This window comes from Trachurus japonicus, chromosome 16 (assembly GCF_045865225.1).
Source record: "Trachurus japonicus isolate A0001 chromosome 16, Traja_1.0".
In the NCBI taxonomy this organism is placed as follows: domain Eukaryota; kingdom Metazoa; phylum Chordata; class Actinopteri; order Carangiformes; family Carangidae; genus Trachurus; species Trachurus japonicus.
Genome location: NC_140922.1, coordinates 27,284,245 through 27,311,337, shown reverse-complemented (window position 1 = coordinate 27,311,337; position 27,093 = coordinate 27,284,245). Strand labels below are relative to the sequence as shown.

The 27,093-nt window shown below is 44.6% G+C and overlaps 1 protein-coding gene across 2 annotated transcripts; it reads left to right on the top strand.

Moving 5' to 3' along the window:
• The first annotated feature begins 292 nt into the window (after nucleotides 1–292).
• Nucleotides 293–27,093, top strand: rnf19a (ring finger protein 19A, RBR E3 ubiquitin protein ligase). 2 transcript variants are annotated; one of them, XM_085802929.1, is made up of 10 exons: nucleotides 293–546; nucleotides 14,958–15,995; nucleotides 20,025–20,233; nucleotides 20,448–20,592; nucleotides 21,179–21,341; nucleotides 23,482–23,596; nucleotides 23,910–24,071; nucleotides 24,849–25,062; nucleotides 25,185–25,328; nucleotides 26,116–27,093. In XM_085802929.1, exons 2-10 carry the CDS (start codon nucleotides 15,241–15,243, stop codon nucleotides 27,008–27,010), a joined length of 2,802 nt encoding a protein of 933 aa, XP_085659055.1. In that variant the 5' UTR covers nucleotides 293–546; nucleotides 14,958–15,240; the 3' UTR covers nucleotides 27,011–27,093. The 2 variants fall into 2 exon arrangements, with proteins under 2 accessions (XP_085659055.1, XP_085659056.1); XM_085802930.1 differs by lacking the exon at nucleotides 293–546 and adding an exon at nucleotides 3,612–3,666.

Below are 27,093 nucleotides of genomic sequence, written 5' to 3'. Positions count from 1 at the left end.
ATTGATAACAGCATCAAAGTACAAGTGACGTTATTATTACACAGACAATACAAGAAATGTGTAGCCAGGGGGAGTTTTCAAATAAAGATAATAAGATAATAGCAGCTTTTTGTTGTTAGAGTCAGATATACTTTGGATATACTGTTACGTTTTATTATTATCATCAATATTATTATTAGTTTTCCAGGTGGCATATTCGCTCTGTTGTAAAAATGAAATCGAAAACCCTGAATCATTATCATTAGGCACATGCCTATGAAACTGTGGTCAAATATCAAAATCTCGCGATACTATTTGAATTTCTGAGCTAGAACGAGAGCAGCGAACAACAGAGCGAGCTTCATAGGAGCTGTTGTCGTTCGAAACGGAGCGGATAGGTGGGACCTAAAGGCAGAGGAAAATAAGTGCTAGTAGCAGTGGGGACGTAATTCACCGGACTGCAGAGGGACAACTGACTACTACACTTGAAATTGCCTTTGGAAAGCAGAACGGTTCCCTTTCTTCTTTGTTAACTGTCTCCGGAACAAGTGTCACTAGCAACAGACGGTACGTTCTCATCGTTTCTAGCTAACCCTTGCTAACCAGCTGCTAACGCTATATTCTGAATAGTTCCTATAAGGCGTGAGAGAGATCTATGAAAAAGGGGCCTTCTGGTTCAGAACTAATTATATTTTACTAACGTCATGTGTCCCATTTCCCCCCCTGTTTGGACGTGTACCAGATGGTGATAATTTGGGAGGCAACGTGAAGCGGTATTTAACACAATTAACTACGTAGCTAACCCCTAAGCTATCAGTCTAACGTTATTTAGAAGTCGAAGTCAAGTAACGGTATAGAACGTTACGGTTGCCATGGTTATAACTTTTTCTTTGTCTTGTTTTTTAAATCGTGACATGTTTGCCCCGTACATGAGTTGCTTAGACCTTTGTAGCCATTTAAAAGAAGACGTCAACGCCAAGTACTCGAGCAGTTCGTTCAACTTGGGGCAGCAGCAGGGCTGGTTTGCTAATGACTGCCATGATAGGATGAAAAAAGCAAGCAGAAAGAGAAAAAAGTTGTGATTTTAGGGTTTTTTATAACGTTATGTGTGTTACATAGTACACCAAATTAGTGTTAGTTATAGATTTGAGAAATGGCTCATCTAGGTAGCTTGTTGCCAAGTTTTTCTTTCTCTTTCTATTCTGGTAAAACATATTGTTAAACCTATTAGTGTTTATTTGAATAATCAATTCTTAAGTATTGGTTGGTCTACTCCGTGTAGTACTAACCAAAATGAGGATGGAGACCACTGCTCACAACCACACGTAATGTGAATATGCAGGAAACTAATCATATCACTTGCAAGAAGGATATGATCTGGTATCCAACAACAGCAAAACGTGGAAAATTACTATGTACCTTGGATCAACATGATCAGACTTATGACATATCCTGTGAACAGGACTCTTTGCCAGGGGACCGGTGTGTTTTCCATCAATCATTCACTGCTTAAATCTGGATTTTAAGTTAGAGCTCTTCTTATTCAGGTGAATTATTCAGACAATGTTTGGCTCAGCTACCCTTTTTTGCTTGTTAAATTCATAATCCTGGCCAAATCTTTCATTATACAACAGTGACTGTGTATGTTTACAAGTAGGGTATTGTTTAAGATTAAGAAACATCTGTTGCAGTGTTGCTGGATACTAGTATTTCTCAGCGTACACACATTACATGCTTGAGTTTCCATTAGGCCATAATTGGTCAATGTCAATTTCCAAAAGTAATTGTCAACTGTGTTATTGTAGTGAATGTATACACTGTACACAGAAGAGTAGAAATTGTGTATTTTCCCAGGCTGCCTGCCTGTGTAGTTGCCCTGCTGGTCTTGCCCCCTCTGACTGAAGTAAAGACTGAATGCTCGGCTCATATGTTTTGACACCTACTGCATTTGCCCTGTCATTGTTGTTTGCACGTGTTGGTAATGCAGTATATGAAAAATTTACAAGGAGCCACTGCAGCCACCCTCTACTCAAAAATACTAATGTTAAGAAGAGTAAAATAATTCCTTAATTTATCGCTCAAGGAGTCACCATTTCTGTACACCTCATACTTTCTGAATTGGCTATCTTGTTACTCACAATAACGTTTTCTCTATTACATAGTGTCTGTTAATATTGTAAAGGGGCAGACAAACGAAAAGAGGTCAGTATCGGCACTAAAATGCAAAACTTCTACTGTGTTTAAGTTTGGGGCGCACATTGCCTCAAATCTTTCAAGCCTATAAAACGTAGACTTTGGAAAATGCTGCTGTACCTGTTTTAGTTTGGAAACTCCTGTGTTGTATTTTAGCTTGTATGGGAAACTTTTGAGTCAGGATAAGGAACTGAACCAAATGATCTGAGTGGCGTCTGTATGCCGATCTTCTTGTCTCTTAAATCACAGCGCAGCTCCTACACACAGCAAACAGCTTCATTACAATCATCTGGTCAGAGCGTGTGTGTTTCTGTGTGTGTTTGTGTGTGTACAAGTGTGTTGGCTATATGCGGGAAACTGTGACGGGGCAAATTAAATTTCACATTAATTTAATACTGCAAATAATAATAAGTTGCTACGTTAATGGAAAAAACAAGTCAAACAATGTCTTGACATTTCCAAAGGCATGAACTTTCATGTGTGTACAATGACTAACATTACGTCCCTCTAATTGGTTGATTTTGGGAGCTCTTGAAGAAAGACTGTAATTATACTGTACACTTAACCATGAAATTATATATGATTTCATAGTTTAGGGAAAAAAAATGTTGAAAATTACTCCCCGTACTTTTTTGTCAGCACTCGCCCTATAGGTTTTTAATGGAGACCGCCACAGTCAGTTATTTGGATGAGACCATGTGTATAGTCATTTATGAGTGCTGGAGGCAGGCAGCCCTCCAGAGTCATTAGTGACGGGTGTCAGTGTCTCGAGGCCGAGCAGCATGTTTTGTAGATCTGTTCGTTCTGAGAAAGAAAGGTCATTAGCCCAACATGCCAACCTGGCCTCTGTTTTCTCACTGGGTTTATTTTTTGACAGAATGTGTGTGTGACCTCCCTCTCTTGCTCTATGGTAAACACTGAGGCAAGGCCAGCAGTGGTGGTGGCCAACACATTGCCATGCTGTCATTCAGTACATTTACATGACACAAATTATTGCCTTAATCCGACTATAACTGGACAACTGAAGTGCATGTAAACGCGTTAGTCCGACTTATATTGGAGTTCTCCAACTCCGATTAAGACACCCACATAATGCAATTGGAAATCGATTTTCTTCAGCATGTATACACCCTAATCGGACTGAAACTGGACAATGCATGTGCGCATGCTCCACAACAGTAGAGATGATACAAAGTGGAGCAGAGAAGTTGCATGAACCCGGCCAAGTAAAGAAAAAAAGTCAGCGCCGATTCAGTGCATTTCACACAGTGCGACCAGTGAGAGGGAGAGAGAGAGAAAGGAAGCCCATGGACCGTAATTTGTATCCCATTCTCAGCCCGAACCCGGCCAAGACCGGCGAGTCTGGTTGGGGACTGTAGTTGAGAATTTTATATTCAGTTTTTTACTCTGTGACAGAAAAGGCAACAGGACAGGGGGCCGTATTAACCCGCTGAAACGAAGCATATCGCCGCCTGAGGAGACGGACACCGTCAGGTATTCGATTTTCTCTGTTGCATGTAAACTGGGACAAGGACAGAAGTCCGATTAAATGCCAAAATCGAATTTTGAGCATAGCTCGATTAAGCTGTGCATGTAAACGTACTGATTGATTATGACATACACATCGGGTATGTTCAGGCACCTATATCATGGCACCTATCTTCGTAACATGTTGATGCATGTGAGATAGGTGTGTTGCTATTTTGTCAAACTGTGCTTGATCTTGTCTGACCAAAAGCTGACTTCCAAAAGGTAAGACATCCTGACTGCAAAGCAGAAGTACCTAGTAACTGAGCACAGTGAGAAAACCTGCATCAATCACAAGAAGTGATGCAGAGTGTTTCTTTTCTACAATACAATGTACAATGATTACAGTGGCAGTTTACAGTAGTGGTCTTTGTGAAGTAACAGGCAAGTTTCAGGCAGAAGTTAACAGATTTTATCAGCTGTACCTCACTAGCCTAGTTAAACGCTACCTCTATAAGTTGGTATCATGCTTCGATCTGATTTATTTGAAAAAGACAAAAAGTCAGTGTATTTTCAAATGTGTTTCACATTTACAAGGGAAAAGACTGAGGATGCGGACTGAGATACATTTTTGTCAAACCAATCTAGGTTAAAATCTAATTCAGAGCAGGAGAGAGTTGCCAGAGTTGCTCTGAAGTCTGATATAGGAAAGACGTTTCCACATAGTGGATGTGCCAGATGTGAAGTAAGTTTTTAATGATGCAACCCTACAGAACATCGTAATAATGTTTTACTACTGTTGGTTGTAAGCTTGTCAGCCAGCCGGGAAAGAAAACTGTGAAGAATACAGTGCTGCTCTGGATATTAGGTAGAATGACACATAGGTCAGAGACCCACAGCAATAAAACAAGACTCTACTTGATTTGAGTTTATTTTGGGCTTGGGTGTTTGGACAGGCGCATGAATGGTGAATGGCCATTGTTGACGAAATAAGATGATATGTGTGTTGTGGGCCAAGATGGCAAAACGTGATCCTGGAGACACTGTAGTGGGAACTACCATGCAGGAGGTTTGAGTACATCATCAGGCGTAATTCTCTCTCTGTCTTGGTGTGTGTCTCTGGAAAGATGTTGACATGGCCATAGCATCACAGTCTTTCAAGATAAAGTCCTGAGACTTTCTAGATTTTCTAGGTGTGGTTTCGGATCAAAATGAGAGCCAGGTGGGTGTGGTCTGAACAAGGGTGCTGTGTTTGTTTTGTTTTTAGTCACACATCGCTGTATCCTGATCTGAGTCATTGCATCTGGCCAATGCAATGCCTGTTAAAAATGGAGTGATGACTCGTGAACATAGCATAGTGTAATCCTTCTGTCTTACTGCACTTAACTTCACTCTATTGTCATTTTTCGCCCAAACTTAGACACGTATATCTTTTATATCTCTTCATTGTTACCCGGGGAAATGTATCGCGTAATCCCAGTTTACCAGTTCAACTTCACACCCTTTTCTCGAGCTCCTGGCTCTCAGCTGAGCAGAAATGCCAGGATGCTTACCTCATTTCCTCCCCTCTTGAGTGAAGTGAGGGAGGAAAGGAGGGAAGTCTGGGAGGAGGGGAGGGAGGGTAGCTGGAGACTGTACTGGCTTTGTTGGGGTTGGAAACTTTTCCTTTTCTTCCCCCTGTCGGCCTGCCTCGCCTCTCCTTTGTACATTAAACAGTCCCTTCCCTGTTTACACTGCTGTTGTGGTTGTTGTTTGCTCTGTTCAGTTCCTAATCCTTTTGTATCTTGAAGTGTCAGATCTAAAGCGTAAGGTTTTTCATTATTTGTCGCCTTTAGGTTTAATGTTTATCTCGTATTGTAAATAATATGCATTGTGTGTCTAAACTTTGCTCTCGGCAAAAGAGGGAGATATTCATTTTAATCACTGATAGGATCTGAATCCTCGCTGACCACGCTAGCGCAAGGTTAAACCAGGCATTTAAATAGAGCCACACCCCCCTCCCACCCCCCCTCCAGTTTTTCAGCTTGCTCCACACTTTGGTGAAAAGGAAGGCACACTGTTTGACTTCATCCCACATCAGTCAATAGCTGCTCGGCCGGCCTGTCTGCCAGGAGGCTGCTGCTGTGTCTGCCCATGATGCGGTGGAAGCCCTCACTAATGCAGCGACTGTCCCCAGCCCCATAGAAGCCCAGGAATGTGCAAAGAGGCAACATTACACAGGAGACAGGCAGGTCAGGAATGTAGCTGGAGTGATACTGACGGGCTGACTACACCGGCTCAGCTGCCGCATGTTTGGCTGTCCGCCTTTTTCTCAGTCCTAGCCTTTTTATCGGTGTCGTGCCATCTCCCTGGCCACAAACATACGTACATCTGCTGGTTCATCATTGAGTCTGTTTTGTTTTTTTGTTTGTCTAGTTGGTTGTATATCCGTACCCACAATCTATGTCCTGGTATTTGTACTTTTCCGTGCAACAACTGTGTGAAATGCGATAACTAATTTCAGATTGTACCAAGATACGACTGCCATGCCCGACTGTGGCTTGGCATTTTATTTTGTTGTGCCATGACAGGCACATTAAATGCTCGTACATCATAGGATAACATTACATCAAAAGTTGTATCATTCAAACGTTGGATAATATTTTATTGCAAATGTATGTTTTTTTTTTCAGCAGGTTTCAAAAGATATTCTGCTACAAAAAAGTTCCCTCCCCTGAAGCATACACGAAAACCATCCAGCCCAATTTAATAAATAGAAGACATAAAAGGAACATCTCATTCGTCCTTGTAGACGGGACTGCAAAACAAAAAAAGTGAACATCAGTCTCAATTACCCTCAGCTCACACAACAAAGTCTGTCCTCTGGAGTGCCATTAAACCTGTTGGTCGTTTGGGCTAATGGCAGCGTTCCTGAGCCAGACTGCACACACAGGGATCTTTGTGTTTCGATTAAATTATACTTCACACAATGTTCTACAGTGCTTTTATTTATGAGACAGTAAGTTTCTTTATGATTAACGGGATGTTATTTCTCTCTATACATGAGAATTGGTTTGCTCCTGATCTAAACCTGTTAGGAAAAGAAAATCACAAATCATACAACTAAGATGAGGATTCTGTGTCATTAGCCAAAGGGATGGCAAAGTGTGCAGATTGAATGTTTTTTAATCTATGATCAGACATTTTCACGTTTCCAAAGAATTATGTAGTGTTACAACTTGTATGTTCGCAGAAACCCCACATGCCAGAAGTACAGTCACAGGAAACGCACAGCTGGAGTTGTGTATAAGTATGAAAGCCCAGATTACCACAGTTAAACTTCAGCACAGATATCTATCTAGTCCTCTGCCTGCCAAAAATGTCCTTGTCATCAAACTAAGATATTTGTAATGATCAGTATGACAGCATTTCCAACTCACCTCCACTTCCAGCACCATTCTGCAAATCTGCAGGTCTTCTTTTATGTTAAGCATGTACAATATTCTTTAATTGACTAAAAAACACACATTTTGCCCCAAATGGTCTTCCTCAGGCAACTATAAAGAAATGACATGAAATGAGAAATGATTTCTCTGTTTGGATCCCCTGATCATCCAGCACCTGGCCTAAAACAGGATTGGATGTGCGCACAACTACTGTGTTTTCTAAGCATGTACAATAAGTCATATGAATATAATGATATGCCAACAAGTGCTAGAAGGTTTAATTTGAAGTGCTAAATCATTAATGTAGAAGGAAAACATGTTGGAGATAAGACCAGATTGTTGAGAAAAGCCACCCAGTCGTATATTCATTAACGTGACCACAGGTCACAGGTTCTTGATAAAGAGTCTTAATGGTCTTATAAAACCTCCACAAACAGAGCGCTGATAGAGACGTTGCAGTCAGTTTGCGAGGAATTTCCTTTGCCCCGGCTCGTATGTAACCCCGCAGACACACACACACACACTGCTCACTGCTTATAGAAACACAGTTCACCACCAGTGAGTCTCTGCCGGCTAACTTTAGACGCAGCAGAATCCCAGATCTAATTGTCAACCCAGAGGAATGATAGGTATTCTTCTGCACTGCTGGGTCACCCGGGGTGGTCCTCTCCTTCCCCGCTCTGACTAATGAAAGGTGCTGGTTTACCTTCGCTGGCCAAGGAGAAGACGAGACTTAGACATGAAGGCTTTGTACCCTGTGTAATTACCCTTCAGTGGAGAGTTCGTCTGAGCAGGTTTATGTTTAACCAGCATGTCAGAATCGCAGGAAAACAAGTCGGTGAGAACTTCAAAGGCCTGCGAACGTGTGTGAATGGACTGTTTTTTCCTGTGTGTAGGTATGAGCCTGTGTTTGAAGTGGAAGATGTGTCTTCTTTTTCATGTTGAGTGTAGTATACCAGTTGATTCTTTTGCAATCTTTTACAGTTGTTGAAATGTGTTTCTGTTTGACCCAATGCCACCATTTAGTGCAGTAAACTGACAGTGGCTGACCGAACACTGCTGTGATCCTCCTGATTAGAGGATTTCCCCTCCAGTATGAAAGGTTTTTTGCAGAACCTGGCATGTCACAGAACAGGGTGTAACACCAGCGATGGGCTAACCAGAGCCAGAACAACAACAACTTACCAGAAGTTGTGATTCTAATCTCTCTGTGATGCTTCTCTTTGCCCACAGTGCTGTTTTCCGTTTACAAATTGTGTCACAACCAATTGCAGTTTTTGCTTATTTTCAAATAGAGAAATGGTTTAGCAGCGCTTGCTCTTATTGATTTTATGAGCTGCTAAGAGGAAGTACAGAAATTTCATCATGCCGTCTTGCTTACAGCCGTGTCTCTGGTGACCGTGGTTCTTGTTCTGCTCAGGTGGAGCACCGGTACAAGTGGGTCTACGCCAGCTTGATGAGGCTATACAACGAATCGCCTTGTTGTTTACAACTACTTCGGGTAGAAAACCAGCACGTAATTTGAATGAGAACAATAGTAACGAACGAGAGTTTAACTATATATATCATGTTTTTCACGCAGTTATCACCGTTTAGACAAATCTGATTTGGGCAATCACATTGTCTAGAAAGCATCAGTGGCTCAGCTGACAGGGACCGCTAACGGCAATAGCAAAGCTAACATCAGGACGTCAACTGTTAAAACCCTCCCATTGTCGGACACGACATGAAACCACTCCAGTTAGCTCAATCATGTTGTAACTAAGATATCTGCTGGAAAAATTTTTTTTTCATGGACCGTTTATTGAGTCACTGAGTTATTAAAGTTAAACAGGTATCGGTTAGCCCTGCCAATTCGGGGGCCGGACCTTATAACGCCGGGGCCAAGAAGCGGGGGCATTTTCATTTCGGCGTCCAAATCCTCCGCGGCCGGCTTGCGCCCTGCAGCGCTCGTTTCGGCGTCTGATCTATTTTGTGCACGAGCCGCGAGCGATCACGTCAAGCCGGGCGGAAGTCACACAAAGAAACAGCGCGAGGGAGAGAGTCGCGCGGCAGCCACAGACTCATTTATTAATGGCAAACGCTGGATGCCCTGGTTGATAAGTTTCGTTTTTACTGAGGAGGAACTATGAAGAACTCAGCTGTGATTGAAAAGCACCTAAACCGAGTCGAGGGTTGTAACTGTGTAGTGGAAAGGGGTGCAAAGGAATGGTAGCTGGTAGTGGAAACCCTGCTTTACATTGTTCTAACATTAAAAAAAAAAAAAAAAATCATCATTCTGAAGGTGTGGCGGCTTTTATTTTGCCATGGCGGCGCGCCACGATCAATTACATGTAGAGGAAACCCTGATGTATACATGGGTAATTCAGAATGGTTCCTTTTCTTTTCCTTCATGTGAATATTTTTCCATATTCATGTAGGTGCAGATAGAGATGGGTTTTTTAGGGGAAAACCATGAATCTGTGCCACAGGAAATCTGTGTTGCGTTTAAATGTTTGAGTGTGTCGTAGTTCTCAGTGTGTGCTGAATGAGTCTTACTCTTCCCAGGCTGCAGCAGGTCAGCCGGGGTCGGTACTGGATGTGTTCCCTCTCAGGAATGCCTAATGAACTCTGTCCCCGAGGAAAAGCTCTGCTACGTTCACCAGCTCCCATCTTTCTATCTGCTTTCTCAGTTTGTTGTTCTTATGCATGCACTCCAAATACAGACAAGAAATGGTCACCGCACTCTCATCCGAGTTTTTCCGGCATTACTCATAAATGTCATAATAACCAGAAATTACTGACTCTTTCTAATTAATCTCTGTGGTCATTTTGGGGACGTGTGTAGCTGTGTAGATGCTGTAAAGTACACAGGCCAGTAGAAATGCATTCAAGTGGCTTCTCACGGCTTCTCTTTTATTTATATTATATAATATAATATGCTATATTTTTTAAGTGTTTGTCCACAGCCTACTTAAGAAATTACATTAATCTAATGAGGGGAAATATACTTCAGGAGAGCTAACAGTTCTTCACATCCTCCTGCAGCATCCTTTTTTTTCTTTTTGCTCTTCTCATGTCCCCATGTTTGTGTCTTAAGGTCTTTTCACACCAGGTTCGTTTTTTTTTTCTAATCTGTCACCCAACTGATTCCCATGCGTTTTGTTTCCCTTTCCGACGTTTGGAACAGATACTAAAAATGCAAAGTAATAAAAGTCATCAGGCGGTGAGGATGATTTTGTGGTCCTCTCACTTATCAAAAAATAAAAAGTAAATGTTGTGTCCATCCAACCCTGAGAGGACGTCAAGAGCAACGGGACCTGCTTGTAATGCAGAATTATCATTTTAAATGTGCGGCAATTTTGCACGAAAATAACGAACTTGGTGTGCAAAGGGCTTTACTCTCACTCCCTGTTGTATCATGATTTCTAGTTACCCCACCCCCACTCTCTCTTTCTGTGTTTCTGAGTGCTCATCCCCCAGTTTCCACTCGCACTGGATTGTGTTAATATATTTAAATCAGCAAACTGAATGAGAAGAGCCTTTTACTGCTGACCACGGCTCCACAGACAGACAGACAATGAGCTGATATAGGTGTTTTCATTTTGTGAGTGAGACTTATCCAGGCAGGGCCTTCAGATGAGGCAGCTGGTCTAATCTGTCAGCATCATCAGGCCTCTCGTCGTCACACACACCCGCACGCACAGCTAACCCCTCAGTAAGAATAAGCCTGGGCAGACACTCCTTAGATGATTTGGATGTGGTGGAGGCCGTGTGAGAGACAGGAAGGTCAGAATAATGAAGGACTTGCCCTTCAGTCATCTTTTTCTTTGTCAAATCAAATATTTTAGCCTTTCACACAGTTTACTGCACATTGTACCCGAATGCTGCATCCACACACAACTACGCTTTTATTCTAAATACATCTTTTTTGGTATGTTTTACCCCCTGCATGCTCTAATACAACATCAGACCTTTGGACTTATGGAAAATGCCTAATTTAGGCAAGGCAAGGCAGCCTTATTTATATAGCGCATTTCATACCAACTTAGATTTTTCAATTTAAAGAGGAACTCTGCAAGTCCGGTCGCTTTTCCTCTGTTTTGCCAACCCTCCTTTTGGCCATGTGCATATGTTAACAACGATGCCGGCGAGAAATCAATCAATAGAGTGGTACATAACGTTAGATATCGTTAATAATATGTGTATATTTGTGTATGGGGCGCGTTTGTGTCATGGTGCCACAGAGACGAGAGCTGGGGCATCGGGTCGGAGGCTCTGATCTTACAAGGTTGGTTTTCAGCCAAGAGACGCTACATGGAAGGCAGAGAGCCTCCGTTCTCCCTGGAACAAGTTACAAGTCATTTAAACATCGCAGTTGCTCCAAAGCTGTGTAATTAAGGTAAAAATGTAGCATAGTTCCTCTTTAAAGGCCTTATCAGCCTCTATTACCAGTGTTGTTGTCTTTGTTAACAGCTGTTCAGTTAAATTCTGCATTTTAACACTGTAACTGTCATTGCTGTTTCCTGTTCATACTAGTTTTTGCCAATATATTGATATATTGATTAAATGCCCAGTATATGTGATTGCTCAGGTGTAATAGTATGGATCCGATGTAGATCATTAGTGATATGGTCATCAATCGTTCACCGTACAGTGCATTCAACAGCAACACTATTGAACTGCAGCCTTGCTTGTGAATGAATGCACCACATTGTGAAGGTCAAAGCTGAAGGAGTTTACCTGACTAACGTAGTGCTGTCTGTTTCCCTTTTTACATCTCGGTGCTCGGTGGCAGTTACTATGACAAACTCTGACTTTGCTATAAGACACTTGTTCTTTAAAGCATGCTGTATTATTTATGCGTGACTGCATGGACTCCTCAGAAGTCTTAAAATGATAGTAGAGAAGATTAGCGGTAACATGTTGAGCAACATCGTGCTTGAGAACAAAATTTCTTGGAGATTAAGATGTCTTTGGTTAGGAGATAAGAGAGGAGGGAAAAAACAATCAGCTGTGTGTGTGTGCGACGTGTCTGTAAATTCAAGAGGTGTAATTTCAGGGTCCCATGTCTCCTTGCATGTGTGCAGGGAGATACGAAGGCCAACCCTTCCCCAACACATCAGGTTTCTGTTTCAGTCCTGGCTCAAAGCGAGGGGAGTCAGAGCTGTGGAACAGGGAGGGTATCACTGTCCACTGTGTGTGTGTGTGGGTGGGTGTGTGAGAGAGTGAGTGAGAGACAGAGAGAAGGGGTTGGGTTGTTAGCAGAGAGAGAGAGAAGAGCACGTGTTTCAGAGAGAGAGAGATGTGTGGTGCTGATCTTGTCAGTGTTTGGTTGCAGCTGCAGAGCTGGTATGTGCTGCATGTGATCTTTTGGTATAGTGGTTTAGATTTGCAGGGGTACTCACTGTTTTAAACTCTTAGATGGTACATGTACATGCACAGTGTGTGTCTGTGAGTGATGGAGCATGGTCTGCAGGTCACCGTCGCTCATAAATGTAGGTCATGGATGTGTGTATGGATACGTCTGTGTCCCTTTGGCATCGCCGTGTGTGTTTCCACAGCATGGTCGATCGCCAAGGTGTAACCAAAGACTCGGATAACCACATACATACACACTCAGGATACATGGACGTCCGACAGACAAGCTGGACCTCGGTAGCACCACTCTCCTAAAATAAAATAACAGACATTCTTTCTCCACCAACCCCATCACCACTCCCAGAGACACACAGCACAGATGTAAAACACAGAAATGTACGGTGCTGCTGTTGCTAAATATTAGTTACTGGATGTAAGTGGCCTTTTGCTATTGGTCCATACAGGATGTTACACAGTCGTGGGCTAAGTGCTCCAAGTTTTCCCACTGGCCTTTGCTCTTTCAACATGAATTGGCACAGTTTCAGTTACAGGAGTGTTTGCAGTGCTGTAGTGTTGCAGTGTTGGCAACTTAAGCATTTGTATTTATTGCTAGATTAAAGAGGAACCATGCAGGATTTTTAGCTTAACAATGCTACATTTTTAATTAAACAGCTTTGGAGTAATTGCAATGGTTAAATAAATGACTTGTAACTTGTTCCAGGGAGAATGGAAGCTCTCTGACTTCCACCTAGCGTCTCTGGGCTGAAAACCAACCTTGCAAGAACAGCGCAACACAAACGTGCCCCGTAACCCGTAATCTCTTGTTTATGACAGATTTGACCACACAAATATACACATTGTAATGTCGCATAATGATATCTAACGTTATGTACCGCTCTATGGACTGCTTTCTCGCTGGCTTTGTTGAAAACAAATGCCCACGGCTGGGAGGATGGTTAGCAACACAGAGGAAAAGCGACCAGACTTGCACATTTCCCCTTTAAAGGAGTTTTTTATTTTTTATTTTATTTTTAAAAGTCTGTAGTGACATATCTCATGACTTTTTCGATGCTGCCTTCTATGAGAGATAGTCACCAGCAGGAGTTCAAGTAGGTTAAAGTGGTTCAAAACAATATCTATGTATTTTTTGTCTCTGTTATATTCAGATTTAGCCCAGACAGACAGAGATGACTATTGTGGAAGGTGTCAGTTTTGTGTGAAAAACCACTGGACAGACTCACATAAATAAACAGACAGACTGGTATAAAAGTTGACACATAGCTGTTAAACGTTAAACTTTGAGTGATTCACTTAATACACATTTGCGATTGTGATTTAATTACAGCAGTGTCACTGAGTTGTTTGTCAGTGAGGGACCAGTCGTCCACCAAGGCAAACTCTCTGCTCTGTCATGCTTTATCTCCAGCCGCTATCAGCAGAGGACAGTCTGGGCTCAGGCCTTGCCTCTGTTGATCTTGCAGTCAGATCTGAGCGCGTGCGTCTCTACGTCAATACCGTCCAAGGTTGTTGACTCTTTGTCCTCTCCTCTCATCTGTTACTGATGCTCCGATCAGCCACGCAAACCTGCACTCTGCCAGCTCAGCTGTGACACTAACTGAGCCAAATGTCAAAAAGAAAATAGCAACTGCATTTGAAAACCTGTTTACAGTAGTTCCGGATTAGGAGTAGGGCTGGGTATCACTACTGATTGATTTACTGAATTGATTTGATTCCGATTCACAAGGTCCTGATTTGATTTGATATTGATTCATTTAGAGAAGTTATTTATTTATTTTAGCTATCAATGTTAACAATACATTGCAAGACAATCGCCTCTGGATTATGGAGTATGAAAGATGAAGCAAACAAAAAACTAAATAAAAAAGAACAGAGTCTGTATACAATTATGTAAAATCAAGTCTCTCCTTACCATTTAGAGAAATTACAGTTTTAACACCAATTTGCTTGGTTATGAAAGAGATTTTCACAAAACTAATGTTGCAAATTGTACGAAGATGGAACTCTCTAACCTTGTGAGCCTGTGAATATTCTCATTTGTCCAGATCGTAGTTATCATATCAAATAGTTATCAGGCTAGGACCAGTCCCAGCCTGGTCAGATGCGTACATGAACTGATGAAGCCTCTTGGATGAGAGGTGAAACGTCTTCCTAGACAAATGACCAAGTCCAGCTGCTTTCGATTTAAATTTCCTTGAGATCTCTAACCTTGTGTATTATTAAAAATATTCATGTTTGTATTAAATTGACCGAAAAGCAGTAACATTAATGCACATTTATTTAACTTGACCCACTCCAGAAGTAAACAGTGCAACAGTGTAATGGCTACATAAGAAGATCCATGAATCGATATTGAATCTTTTAAATGAAGATTGATATGAATCGCAAAATCGATTTTTTAAACCCGGACTCATTTAGGTTTTAAATGCATGAAATTATGTACAAACTAGAACATGTTTTAACATCTCTTTCCTTTTTTGTCTCTTTCCCTCCCTCCTGTCCTCTCTCTCTTTTTCTTCTCTTTGCTCTCTCCAGGTTCTGTTGCAGCAGTTTCACAGCAGGTGACCCCCACCCCTCCGTCAAAATCCGGCTATTAGATGTGACCACGAGGTTGATCAGGAGAAGCCATCATGTCTTAAACGCAGACGGGCCCTCTGGAGCCCTATCCCCCCACCCTGGCCCTTCCTCCCCCTCCTTCATCCACCACCTCACCCCCTCCCCCAGCCCCATCCCTCTCCCAGACCTCCCCGCACATGTGAGGGACAGGCTGCCCAACCCTGGCTCCCCACTGGCGCACCCCTCCCCTCCCCCAGGAGAGATGAGTTTGCAGAAGCACCAGCAGCTGGGCGGCGGCGGCGGTGGCGGCAGCGGCGGCGGGGGCGGGGTGATGGGCTCCGACCGGGACCTGCAGTCCACCGCCTCCTCCATCTCGCTGCCCTCGGTGAAGAAGGCCCCGAAGAAGAGGCGTCTCTCCCTCACCTCCCTGTTCCGGAGGCGAGGACGGGAGCCCAAATCCGGGCGCCAGAGGTCCCGAGAGCTCCAGCACCCGGGACCCGGAGGCCTTGGAGGGGTGGACGGCATCGCCAGCATCGAGAGCATCCACTCTGAGATGTGTAACGACAAGAACTCTGCCTTCTTCTCTGTGGCCGGGACCGGAGCTGCCTCTGCCGTCGCTGCTGCTGCTGCTGCTGCTGCCGCCGCCACCACCTCATCTGCCTCAGGGCCTTCTTCCTCTACCTCGTCCTCCTCCTCCTCCAAGGTGGGGGGTGGGGTGGGGTCGGAGCTCCTGGAGTGCCCGCTGTGCCTTCTGCGCCACTCCAGGGAGAACTTCCCCGACATCATGACCTGCCACCACCGCTCCTGCATCGACTGCCTGCGCCAGTACCTGCGCATCGAGATCTCCGAGTCGCGCGTCAACATCAGCTGCCCCGAGTGCTCGGAGCGCTTCAACCCGCACGACATCCGCATGATCCTGAGCGACCGGGCGCTCATGGAGAAGTACGAGGAGTTCATGCTGCGGAGGTGGCTGGTGGCCGATCCCGACTGCCGCTGGTGCCCTGCGCCGGACTGCGGGTAAGCAGTGAAGTCACACTTTATATCATTGTATGCATATATGTAGCAGCCTGCATGTCCAAGACAAATGTCCTACAGGACTAATAGATTTAACTTAAAGGGATAGTTCAACATTTTGGCAAATTGGCCCATTGCCATAATCCCTGTAGTTTTAGCAGTAGGTTCGTTACCTTTAATTGTCGGTGCAAGCTATTTTTAGAATGGCGGAGCAGAGCCGCGAGCTGCTCAGAGCTACACTACGGAGGCTCATGGGATTTCTTGGTTTCCCTCAGCAAACTATGAGATAATAACAGAAAGTTTAGAGGTAAACGTTCCGTTATTATCTCATAGTGTGGTGAATGTGCAGGTCACAACTTGTCCACCAGAGCGTTTTGGAGTTGTTGGATTGTGTATTTGGTGAGTTCGATTAGGTAAACCAATAAATCCCATGAGCCTCCGTAGCGTAGCAGCTCTGCTCCGCCTGAAAAAAGCTTGCACCGACAATTAAAGGTAACGAACCTACTGCTATGACTATAGGGATTATGGCAATGGGCCAGTTTGCCAGAATGTTGAACTATCCCTTTAACTTAACTTCTGCTTCCACTCACATGATCTTGTCACATCACCGCTGAAAATGACAGTGTTTTCTTCAAAAATGTTGTTTGTGCAACAGAATGGTGCCTGTGTGTTAAAGGGTGTCTCAGATTGATCTATTACGTGGTGCAGATTTCCACAGGCAACTGTCCAGCAGTGAATCTTTCTAGGTAGCACTAGACCAGGGATGTCAAATGTGCGGCCCGTGGGCCATAACCGGCCCACCAGAGGGTCCAATCCAGCCCGTGGGAAGAATTTGCCAACTGTGCAAATTATATAGAAGACAGAAGAGGCATAATATTGTTGAAATTGCAGATATTTGTCTCAAGAAATGTCAAATTGTTCATAATGTGTTTTGTAAAAGGATAATTCATTTGATGTAAACATCTAAATGATGTACTTCTATGCAGTAAAACAAAGAAAAGAGTTTAAAATGAGTTTGACACCGCTGCCCTGGACACAAGAAACTTTTCTCTCCCCACCCTTTCTCTTGCTGCTCTGCCCAGCCCTTTGCCTACATCATCGTTGTGTACACTGTGTCACATCATTCAGGTATCGATGGATAGCGGTGACTTCCCAAGAACAAATATTTAACAGAATTTTCTGTGTCATTTGAGTTGAACTTGATCTGTAACTGTGTGATAACGTTGTGTAATATGTATTTAGCGTGACCGCGTACTACCCCTGCCGCTCGAAGTCTCTTTTCTAAACCAGCTGTGTCTGTCTCCTTCACTGTTGAGACACTGTTGAGAGTGTGTTACTTGCTGCAGTTTTGCTGTTTAATCCCATTCCTGAGTGATGACTCGTTGGCCTGCTTTCCACCCAGTCCCCCACAGTGTCACTGCAGTCGGCCTTCGCAGAGGCCCCGCGGGGTCAAACGGTGACGGACTCACTGACAAATCAAATCTGCAGCTCATTTGTATGTAGCCAAGTGGACATTGGTCTGGAGTCTCTTAACTTCATAACTCACAAAATTGAGGAAGCAAAGACCATTAAAATTGATTGAATCATCATTTTCTCTGTGAGGCTGATTCAGGGAAAAAAAGGAAGAAAAAAACAAAAGCCACAAAGATCTAGTGACAACAGGCCCAGCACACATTTCTAGGTGAAAAGGTTTCTTTGTTCGACTCCTGATCCTCTCTGTCTTGCTCTCTCCTTTGCTCAGGTACTTACGCAGCCATTTGCTTTTGTAAGAAGGATGGATGTCACACAGCGGTTGGCTGTATTCGAAGGTTGAAGTGTGTCTGTGTGCACTGGTCGCCTCTTATCGGTGCTCATACGACACACAGTCGAGAGTGTGTTGAATCGATGATGGCAGCAGTCGCCGAGACGGAGCGCGGCCTATTTATGCTTTTCTCTCCTCTCGCGAAGCACACGACCACAGACGGGGCCGACAATGCCAAAGCAAAGAAAGACAAAACTTTACAGTAGCAGCTGTGGCCAGCGGTGTTTTATCAGCCAACTCCTTCCTTCCTCTTGTTTCCATGTTTTTTGTCAGAGTCAGACATCACACGCGTTTGTCTTGTGCTGGAGGACTTTATTTGTCCACACGAGGTTGTCTCTGGTTCTGAGGCCGCCGTGTCCTTCCATTTCAGTTTTTTCCATTTCTCTGCAGCTTTTTCTCTGCTCTGTCATTTCCTCTTACTGGTTCCTCTGTCGTGTCCTGCAGAGGCTTTTGTCATTGTCAGAGCACTAATGTCTGTCCAGTCAATCACTTTTACAGTTTTACAAGTGCGTTTTTTTCCGAGAGGTTTGGGACAAGTAGCATGTGAAACCTGATCCAGAGCAGAAGAAATGAACACACAGCATTTGTTAAACAGCTCTACTAAACTGACATTATAGATACAGCCACGCATGTACTTTGGTTCTCCATGAGTCAAAATTAGGAGTGAAAGGGGTACATAAAGTGTATTAAATTCATTAAAGGGCTTATTTTCTAATGGCTGTATTCAGATATGGACCTATTTAAGTACTTAATCCCTTTGTGCCAGACTCCCCTGACCCTGGTTAGAGGAAATGTAATGTTTAAATTAGTTACACTACACGGATGTTGAGGGCACTGATGTTACAGTCTCAGTGTGATGGATTCAGGGGAAACTGAGCTCCATACAGTTCGACGCTGAAGAGGCTCATTATGATGTGGTTGATCATCAGATCTGTAGACACGTGTCAGATCGGGGTGGCTGTTCTCCCCCCCGTACGTCAGAGGTCATTATGTCCTACCTGTGCAAGAATTTCTCAAGCAGTACGGAGGAGTTGAATCGAACAGAAGGTCTTTGTGAGTTGTTGCGATAGTCCCAACGGGGCTCTCCTGTCTGGAGCTGCAGCGGTTATAAACACTAAATCCTGGGTGTGGGAGGAGTGAGTCCTGTGTGTGTCTGTGTGTGTGTGTGTGAAGCAATAGAGACAGACTTTTGATTGGCCCTCAAGGAAGTTCTGGGAAACCATCAGACAAATGACTAAGGAAAAGCAGTGCCTCAGGCTGACTGGAGATATGTGAAATAAATGAGAAGCTCACTGTCGGGAACTCCTGAACCTGATCAACATATCCTCTGTGGAGTCAGGCTTATTAAATGGGAAAGGGTGCGGTCCAGTTGTTTGGGTGTCATACTTATCTGTTTTTGGAGGCTTGGCTCCTAACGCAAAAAAAAAAAAAAGCTGAGGAGTTTCACAACTGCAAGTTTTGAAATGAATTCTAGGATCTAAAACAGTCGGTGCGTTTACATGCACAGCTAAGTCGAGCTGTGCTCAATTTGAACATCTCACGGTAGTTCTGTCCTCGTCCCAGTTCACATGCAACAGGGAAAATCAGATAATTGACAGGGAAAGATGAAGCAAACAAAAAACAGGGGGGGGGGGCAGCATTAACCAATCATCAAGAACAGAGTCTGCATACAATTAATGTAAAATCAAGTCTCTCTTTATCATTTAGAGAAATTTCAGTTTTAACACCAATTTGCTTGGTTATGTTGCAATGAATTCTAGGATTTAAAACAGTCAGCGCGTTTACATGCACAGCTAATTCGAGCTGTGCTCAATTTGAACGTCTCACAGTAGTTCTGTCCCAGTTCACATGCAACAGTGTCCACCTCCTCAGCATAGGTGACGATATGCGTTTGGGGTTAAAACGGACCCCAGCCCAGTTGACTTTTCTGTCACTAAATAAATAACTTCCGACTGGATGCGCCGGTCCAGGCTGAAAATACAAATGACTTGGGTCAGGTTGGATCTCTTTATAAAACACATCGTTTGCAGGTGATATGTTAAAAAGCTGAAGTCAGAAAAGCATGATGTGCATTTGTCAGGCTCCATGCAAGCTCATCCTACCTGTGTGAAGGGATTGAAGTAATTTCAGACAGCACATAGAAATCTGATCCCGTCCTTCTGACAGAGGGAAACGAACCAAATCGATTATTTAATGTATGTGTGTGAATGTGTTTTTTCCTCCTCTTGTAGGTACGCAGTGATAGCCTTCGGGTGTGCCAGCTGTCCTAAGATCACGTGCGGCAGGGAGGGCTGCGGCACCGAGTTCTGTTACCACTGTAAGCAGCTGTGGCACCCCAACCAAACCTGTGACGCAGCGCGGCAGCAGCGAGCCCAGAGCCTCCGCCTGAGGACCGTCCGCTCGTCCTCACTCAGCTACAGCCAAGAGAGTGGAGCTGCAGGTTAGCTGACTCCACACACAACACACACAACACACACACAAATGCAGAATAGTTGCGTGACTGCCCATTTACTTTTTGTAACACCGTGATGAAATTTAAGTGATGCTATCTGACTGACCAGCCCTCGTCTGCTGACAGCGGTGGCATTATACAGTGTCTAGTCAGTGAAACTCAATTATGAGCGGTTAAATCACATTCTCCTTTTCTCTTTCAGCTGATGACATCAAACCATGTCCGCGCTGTGCTGCTTATATCATCAAGATGAACGATGGCAGCTGTAACCACATGACCTGCGCCGTCTGCGGATGCGAGTTCTGCTGGCTCTGTATGAAGGAGATCTCGGACCTGCACTACCTGAGGTCAGTATGTCAACACATACAGAACTGTCATGAATTCAAAAAACTTCCAGCGCACACTAGAGCACAGGATAGACGAGATTTGGTATCAAAAGTTAAAAACAGAAGAGGCGAAGAATAGTCATGTTTTTTTTTTGAGATCAGATTTTCATTTTATTTTAAAGAAAAGTATAGATACCGGTAGGCATGTTACAAAAATAGATCAGAAGATATATATTCACATGCATACCCATACCGATGCATACAGATACACATGAATAAACGCCTAAAACAGCAAAAAATTGTAAAAAAATAATATATTATAATGGAAAAATTAGAATAAAAATAAATTCAAAGCAAAAATCACAACCCCAAATACAACCCACCCACCCTCTGGATCCAGAACTCCAAACCTCAGTCACATGTTACATGAACAGTCCTATTCATATGCAGAAAGTTTTGGTGTCTGAATAGATAAAGACTGACTCAATTGATTAAATAATATTTTTTAATTGATCATAGCGCTCATCTTTTCAAAATTTGGATGAAAAAGCTAAAGACCTATTATTATAGTATGCGTAGGCTCAAAAATGTCTACTCGTTCTTTCAGTCCATCAGGCTGTACTTTCTGGGGGAAGAAGCCGTGGAGCAGGAAGAAGAAGATTTTGTGGCAGCTGGGAACACTCGTGGGTGCCCCCGTTGGCATCGCCCTCATCGCTGGCATCGCCATTCCCGCCATGATCATCGGCATCCCTGTATACGTGGGAAGGAAGGTGAGTGTTACTGTTCAAACACTCGACTGTACTGATCTCTGTTGAATATTGCGAAGCGCAGGGTTTCAGTGCTGCATGTCGATCATTTGAATCACTTCCGATGTGCTTCAGAGCCCCCTCCCTCTTACACAGCATTTCTCTGAAGTAATGTATCTGCGATTTCAACGTACTCAGTGTTACATAACTTCAGACATATCGCATCATCAATAGCAGAAACAAACTTGGCCTGATAAGAGCAGCATGTATATCCAACAGTGAGGAACTAGTGATATTGAAAAATGTTCAAAATGACATTTTTCTCAGGCTCTAAAGAAACCACAAGACAGCTGAGGTCATTTTTTTAATAACATGTGTGTGTTGCGTGTGTACACACAGTTTTGTGTTGCATCAGCCATTAGTCCAGGTCTGTTTAACGACAGTTTGACGTTGTAATAAAACCAGAAAGTTCAGACTCTCCAGAGTTCCCCTCTTAATCCTGCCAAGAAGAAGCCAGAGCCAACAAATTTTTCCCCGTGACCAGACCAGACCAGACCAGACCACATTCAGCAGTGATCACATGACACTAGTGCAACGTCTCAACATGAATCACCTGAATTTCATAGGTGCTGATTGAGAGCTGCTTTTTAGTCATAATATTGAATCTGCATTGTAATGACTCATCACACCAGAGCCACGGACACTTTCTTGTTTGTGGGGTCACATGTTGTACTCTCTTTACTCATATACAACACTAAGTTTCACAGCAGCTGTACTTTGTCACTGTTGACGGCTCATAAAACAGTTGGTCATAACTGAACTGATTATACTTGCAACAAAGTGTCTTTGTTCCGGTAAGAGGGAGCACGTGTGTGTATATATGTATACCTTTGTTATGTGGACTTTCTTGGATTGGAAACAACTAATTACTTAAATCTTAACTGGCAAGAGTGTTTCCCTCTTAAATAACATCTAATTAAAAAGTATATTTCATTTTAAATAATGTTTCCATTGTAAGTATCATATAGTATCTGATATTTACAATGATAAAGTTGTGTTCTGTGCTTTGACAGACTTATATACATGTGACCGTGACACGAGCTCCGTTCCTCCACATCCATCCAGCTGTAGTGGCTGATTGCTCACTGGCACTTTGCACCCTCACTGTAAACCGAGGAATTAGTTTCCCCACTCTGGTCTGGCGCGGCTGCCAGCTGAGAAGGCGTTTAAGTCCCGAGAATGACTAACGCTGGGCTCTGTGTTTGTTTCTGTGGCCACTCCCTAGCAGAGTGCGCACGGGGATGTGAAAGAACAGGGTACAGGGAAGAAAGTTTTGCGATGGGCGGCAGTACAGTTGGTTTGTTCTGAGCTTTTCCTCGAGCTGGTGTCGGCAGCAGCAGCCAGCGCCTCCACGAGCTGCCAGCCCAAACGGCACTAGCCGAAGACTTCCTGGTTTATTTTTTCTCTCTCTTTTTGTTGTGGAGCCAAAAAGGAAACAATCTGTTCTCTGCACAAGACGAGTGTGTAAACAGGTTGGCGTCTAATGCTGCTGCACTTAAGAACTTCATATATCCTGCTGGAGGAAACTTGATCACATGAGCCGACTATTTTAACCGAATGAATGTTGAATTGGTAGGAATCGCTGAACTGGTCAAACGCTCTTCTAGTTCAGTGTCTTTAAAGGGGAAATATCACTTTTTGAAGGCTCTTTAACACATATGTGGATGTTTAACTTGCCTTCAGGCCCCCAAGATGAGAGAATTGACAGAAAAATGTGTAATTTTCAGGCTCCCTACGTTGAAATCCATGTGGTTTTACAAGCTGTTTCCTCAGTTGACATACAATGATGTCATTAGTTATCAAATTTGCATAATACCACCCCTACCTGTGAGTATCGGTACCTGTAGAGAGGGTGGGGCGGGGTTCATTTGCAATTAAAGGGACAGGCGTTGAAACCAGCCGTTCTGAACAGGGCTGTTTTCAGCACATGAAAAGAGTGATGGGATGTTTGATCCTTGGGGTATTTCATGTCTTTAAGACACCTGTGAACTATTTTAATTTGTGGAAAAAGGGGCATAATATGTCTCCTTTAAGGCAACAGTGTGATTGAATCCTCATTATATTGTAATCTGACTACATCCCTGTCGTTGGTCCTCTCTGTCAGATCCACAACCGCTACGAAGGCAAAGATATTTCCAACCACAAGAGGAACCTGGTGATCGCCGGCGGGGTGACGCTCTCCGTCATTGTGTCTCCAGTGGTAGCTGCAGTCACAGTCGGTGAGTCTCCTCCAGTTTCCCCCTCCCCCTCTGTGTCTCTGCCTCTCTGCTCTAACTCTCTGCATGCCTGGAGATCTGTATTGACGTATCCCTCCTTGAGTTTGGTGTTCATGTTATACACAAGTTTGTTTTCAGAGTCAATTAGATTTCTGTCTGAGCTGCTTTTAATGATGGGAAAGTTGAAGGAGATTTAGACTGTTATGATTTCGGTGCATTAGCATCTCTGGCCTACGCAGTTTTTGTTTTTTTGTTTTTTTCCCCCTCTGTGCTGTGGTCTGACTTGTCCCTGTGTCCGTGTCTGTCTCCCTCTCAGGCATTGGTGTTCCCATCATGCTTGCGTACGTCTACGGCGTCGTGCCCATCTCTCTGTGCCGCAGTGGAGGTTGTGGCGTCTCGGCTGGAAACGGCAAAGGAGTTCGGATAGAGTTTGATGACGAGAACGACATGAATGTTGGCAGCGGGGCGGCCGCCACTGGTAAGCTTTACTGCCCCCACCACCACCAACACCACCACCCCCCCACCCTCACTGAAACCCAAAGGCCTTTTGTGTTAATGCCTGAGTCAGCAAACAGCACAAACACTCATCAGGCCCAGTTTAAAGGGATAGTTCAACATTTTGGCAAATTGGCCCATGGCCATAATCCCTATAGTTTTAGTAGTAGGTTCGTTACCTTTAATTGTCGGTGCAAGCTAATTTTAGATCGGTGGAGCAGAGTCGCGAGCTACGCTACGGAGGCTAGTGGGATTTCTTGGTTCCCCTCATCAAACTCATCAAATACACAATCCAACAACTCCAAAACGCTCTGGTGGACAAGTTGTGACCTGCACATTCACCACGCTATGAGATAATAACAGAACGTTACGAGACAGAGTTGTTTTAGAGGTAAATTCATGCAAAACCGCTGATGCGCCTTTCCATCTGGGGCAGTTTTTCGGCAAGCAGTATCTGTATTTACCTCAAAAACAACTCTGTCTCGTAACGTTGCATTTTTATCTCATAGCGTGGTGAATTGGCAGTGGTGATTTTGCAACCTGGTTTTGGAGTTGTTGGATTGTGTATTTGATGAGTTTGATGAGGGAAACCAAGAAATCCCATTAGCCTCCGTAGCGTAGCTCTGAGCAGCTCACGGCTCTGCTCCGCTGTTCTAAAAACAGTTGCACTGACAATTAAAGGTAATGAACCTTATTTTCATTTTTTACATTTCTGTTCAATCAAAAATGTCAAACATTAATTTTTCTGTATCTTTTCCAGATACTACATCAGTCGCGGACACAAGGAACAACCCCAGTATAGGTGAAGGGAGTGTGGGGGGGTTGACGGGCAGCCTGAGCGCCAGCGGCAGCCACATGGACCGTCTGGGCGCCATCAGAGACAACCTGAGTGAGACGGCCTCCACCATGGCGCTGGCCGGAGCCAGCATCACCGGCAGCCTGTCTGGCAGTGCCATGGTCAATTACCTAAACAGGTACTGAAACAGAAACACATGTCGTCGGGATTTACACGTTAACACACACTTGGACTCGCTGGTGCTTTCTTGCATTATCTAAATCCCCCCCTCCTCCCCTCCCCCCCTTCACATGTCGTCAGGCTGGAGGTGCAGGCTGATGTGCAGAAGGAGCGCTGCAGCCTCAGCGGAGAATCGGGCACCGTCAGCCTCGGTACAATCAGTGACAATGCTAGCACCAAAGCAATGGCTGGATCCATTCTTAACGCCTACATGCCCCTGGACAGGTGAGTGCCGTTTACTTGTTTTTTTTTTAATATCTGGATAAAGCACTTAAGAGAAAAGTCTGTTCACTGGCATCGCCGCCGTGCTCCCGTGTGGCTGGTCTCCCTCCAGAAACCCTCATTGTGAAACGGTGTCGGGGACATTTAACTCAATTTGGGCAAATATGGCGTTAATCAAGGCTATTATGTGGAAACACTCTTAGTGGCCAAATGGTGCTGACTCAGATTATATCAATCAGTGATGTGAATTGAGTCAACAACACAAAACTGAGGAAATGAGCTAAAACAAACAGCAACTGCAGCACAGCGCACACCAACTACCGTACACACACAGTGATGTCACAGTGGACTGTGAGACGGAGAAACAGGCAACAGGTGAATAAACCAATGCCGCTGTGAGAGTGTTTGTAAATTCTCTGTCCACTTATCATACGTACTTTACTACTACTATCATATGTCTTTTACTGACTTGTTCTCTTTTTTCCGGCCGCGTCGATGCTATTTTAAATAACGCTGGGTTTTGAAAATGCCGCTTATTTCGGGGCTTTCTCTCGGTGTCACATCCCACTTTGAGTCTGACCAATCAGCACCGAGTAATAGTTTTTCGGGGCCGATCTGAGTACCTACTCCGAGGCAGGGACTCCTTTCGGTCCCGTAAAAGTTCCTGGAGACGGTCGTTCAGGGGTTTCTGCAGTGGAAACACGCACCAACGGCCCCGTAAAATTGCCTGCAGTGGAGACGAGCCTATACTGTATAGTTTTTTTTCTAAACTGTCTTTGTCTTGTCTCAGAGATGGGAACAGCATGGAGGTCCAGGTCGACATTGAATCCAAACCCGGCAAACTGCGGCACCACAGCGGCAGCAGCAGCGTGGACGACGGCGGCCACGTGGGTCGCTGCGGCTGGACCTGCCCCTCCAACGGCTGCGCCTCCTCGGAGGGCAAGGGAGCCTCGGCCAAGTGGGCCAAGGAGGCGTCCTGCTGCTCCTCCTCCGGCTCCGGGGGCAAGAAGAGCAAAGGCAAGCTGCGCAAGAAAGGCTGCGGCGGTGGCGGCGGTGGCGGCGGCGGCGGCGGCACCAAGATCAACGAGACCCGCGAGGACATGGACGCTCAGCTGCTGGAGCAGCGCAGCACCAACTCGTCCGAGTTCGACTCCCCCTCGCTGAGCGGCAGCCTGCCCTCGGTGGCCGACTCCCACTCCAGCCACTTCTCCGAGTTCAGCTGCTCCGACCTGGAGAGCATGAAGACGTCCTGCAGCCACGGCTCGGGCGGCGGCGGAGACTACCACACGCGCTTCGCCACCGTCAGCCCGTTGCCCGAGGTGGAGAACGACCGTCTGGAGACCTGCCCCACCTCTTCCTCCTCTTCCTCCTCCTCCTCCTCCTCCTCCTCCAACCACGGACAAGGAGCTGTGATCACTCCCCACTCGCCCACCTCCACCTCGTCCTCCCTGGGCCACGCGCCGGAGCTCTCGCCTCTGTGCTTCATCACCGAGGAGAATGTCAACCTGGTGTGTCCCGCCGAGCCGGACTCTCACAGCAACAACACCGGAGAGCAGCTGAAAGAAACCAACAACAACAACCACCAACAACAACAACAACCACAACAACCACCACAACACCGACCACAGCATCTCACCCAAACCCAGCAGCAGCCCAAGAACTCCTGTATACAGACTGACATCTGAAAAAATCTTAAAACCTTAAGTGCTGCACAGACGCTATTTTTATTTAACATCCTTTCATTAAAAACTAACAATCATAGCCTACA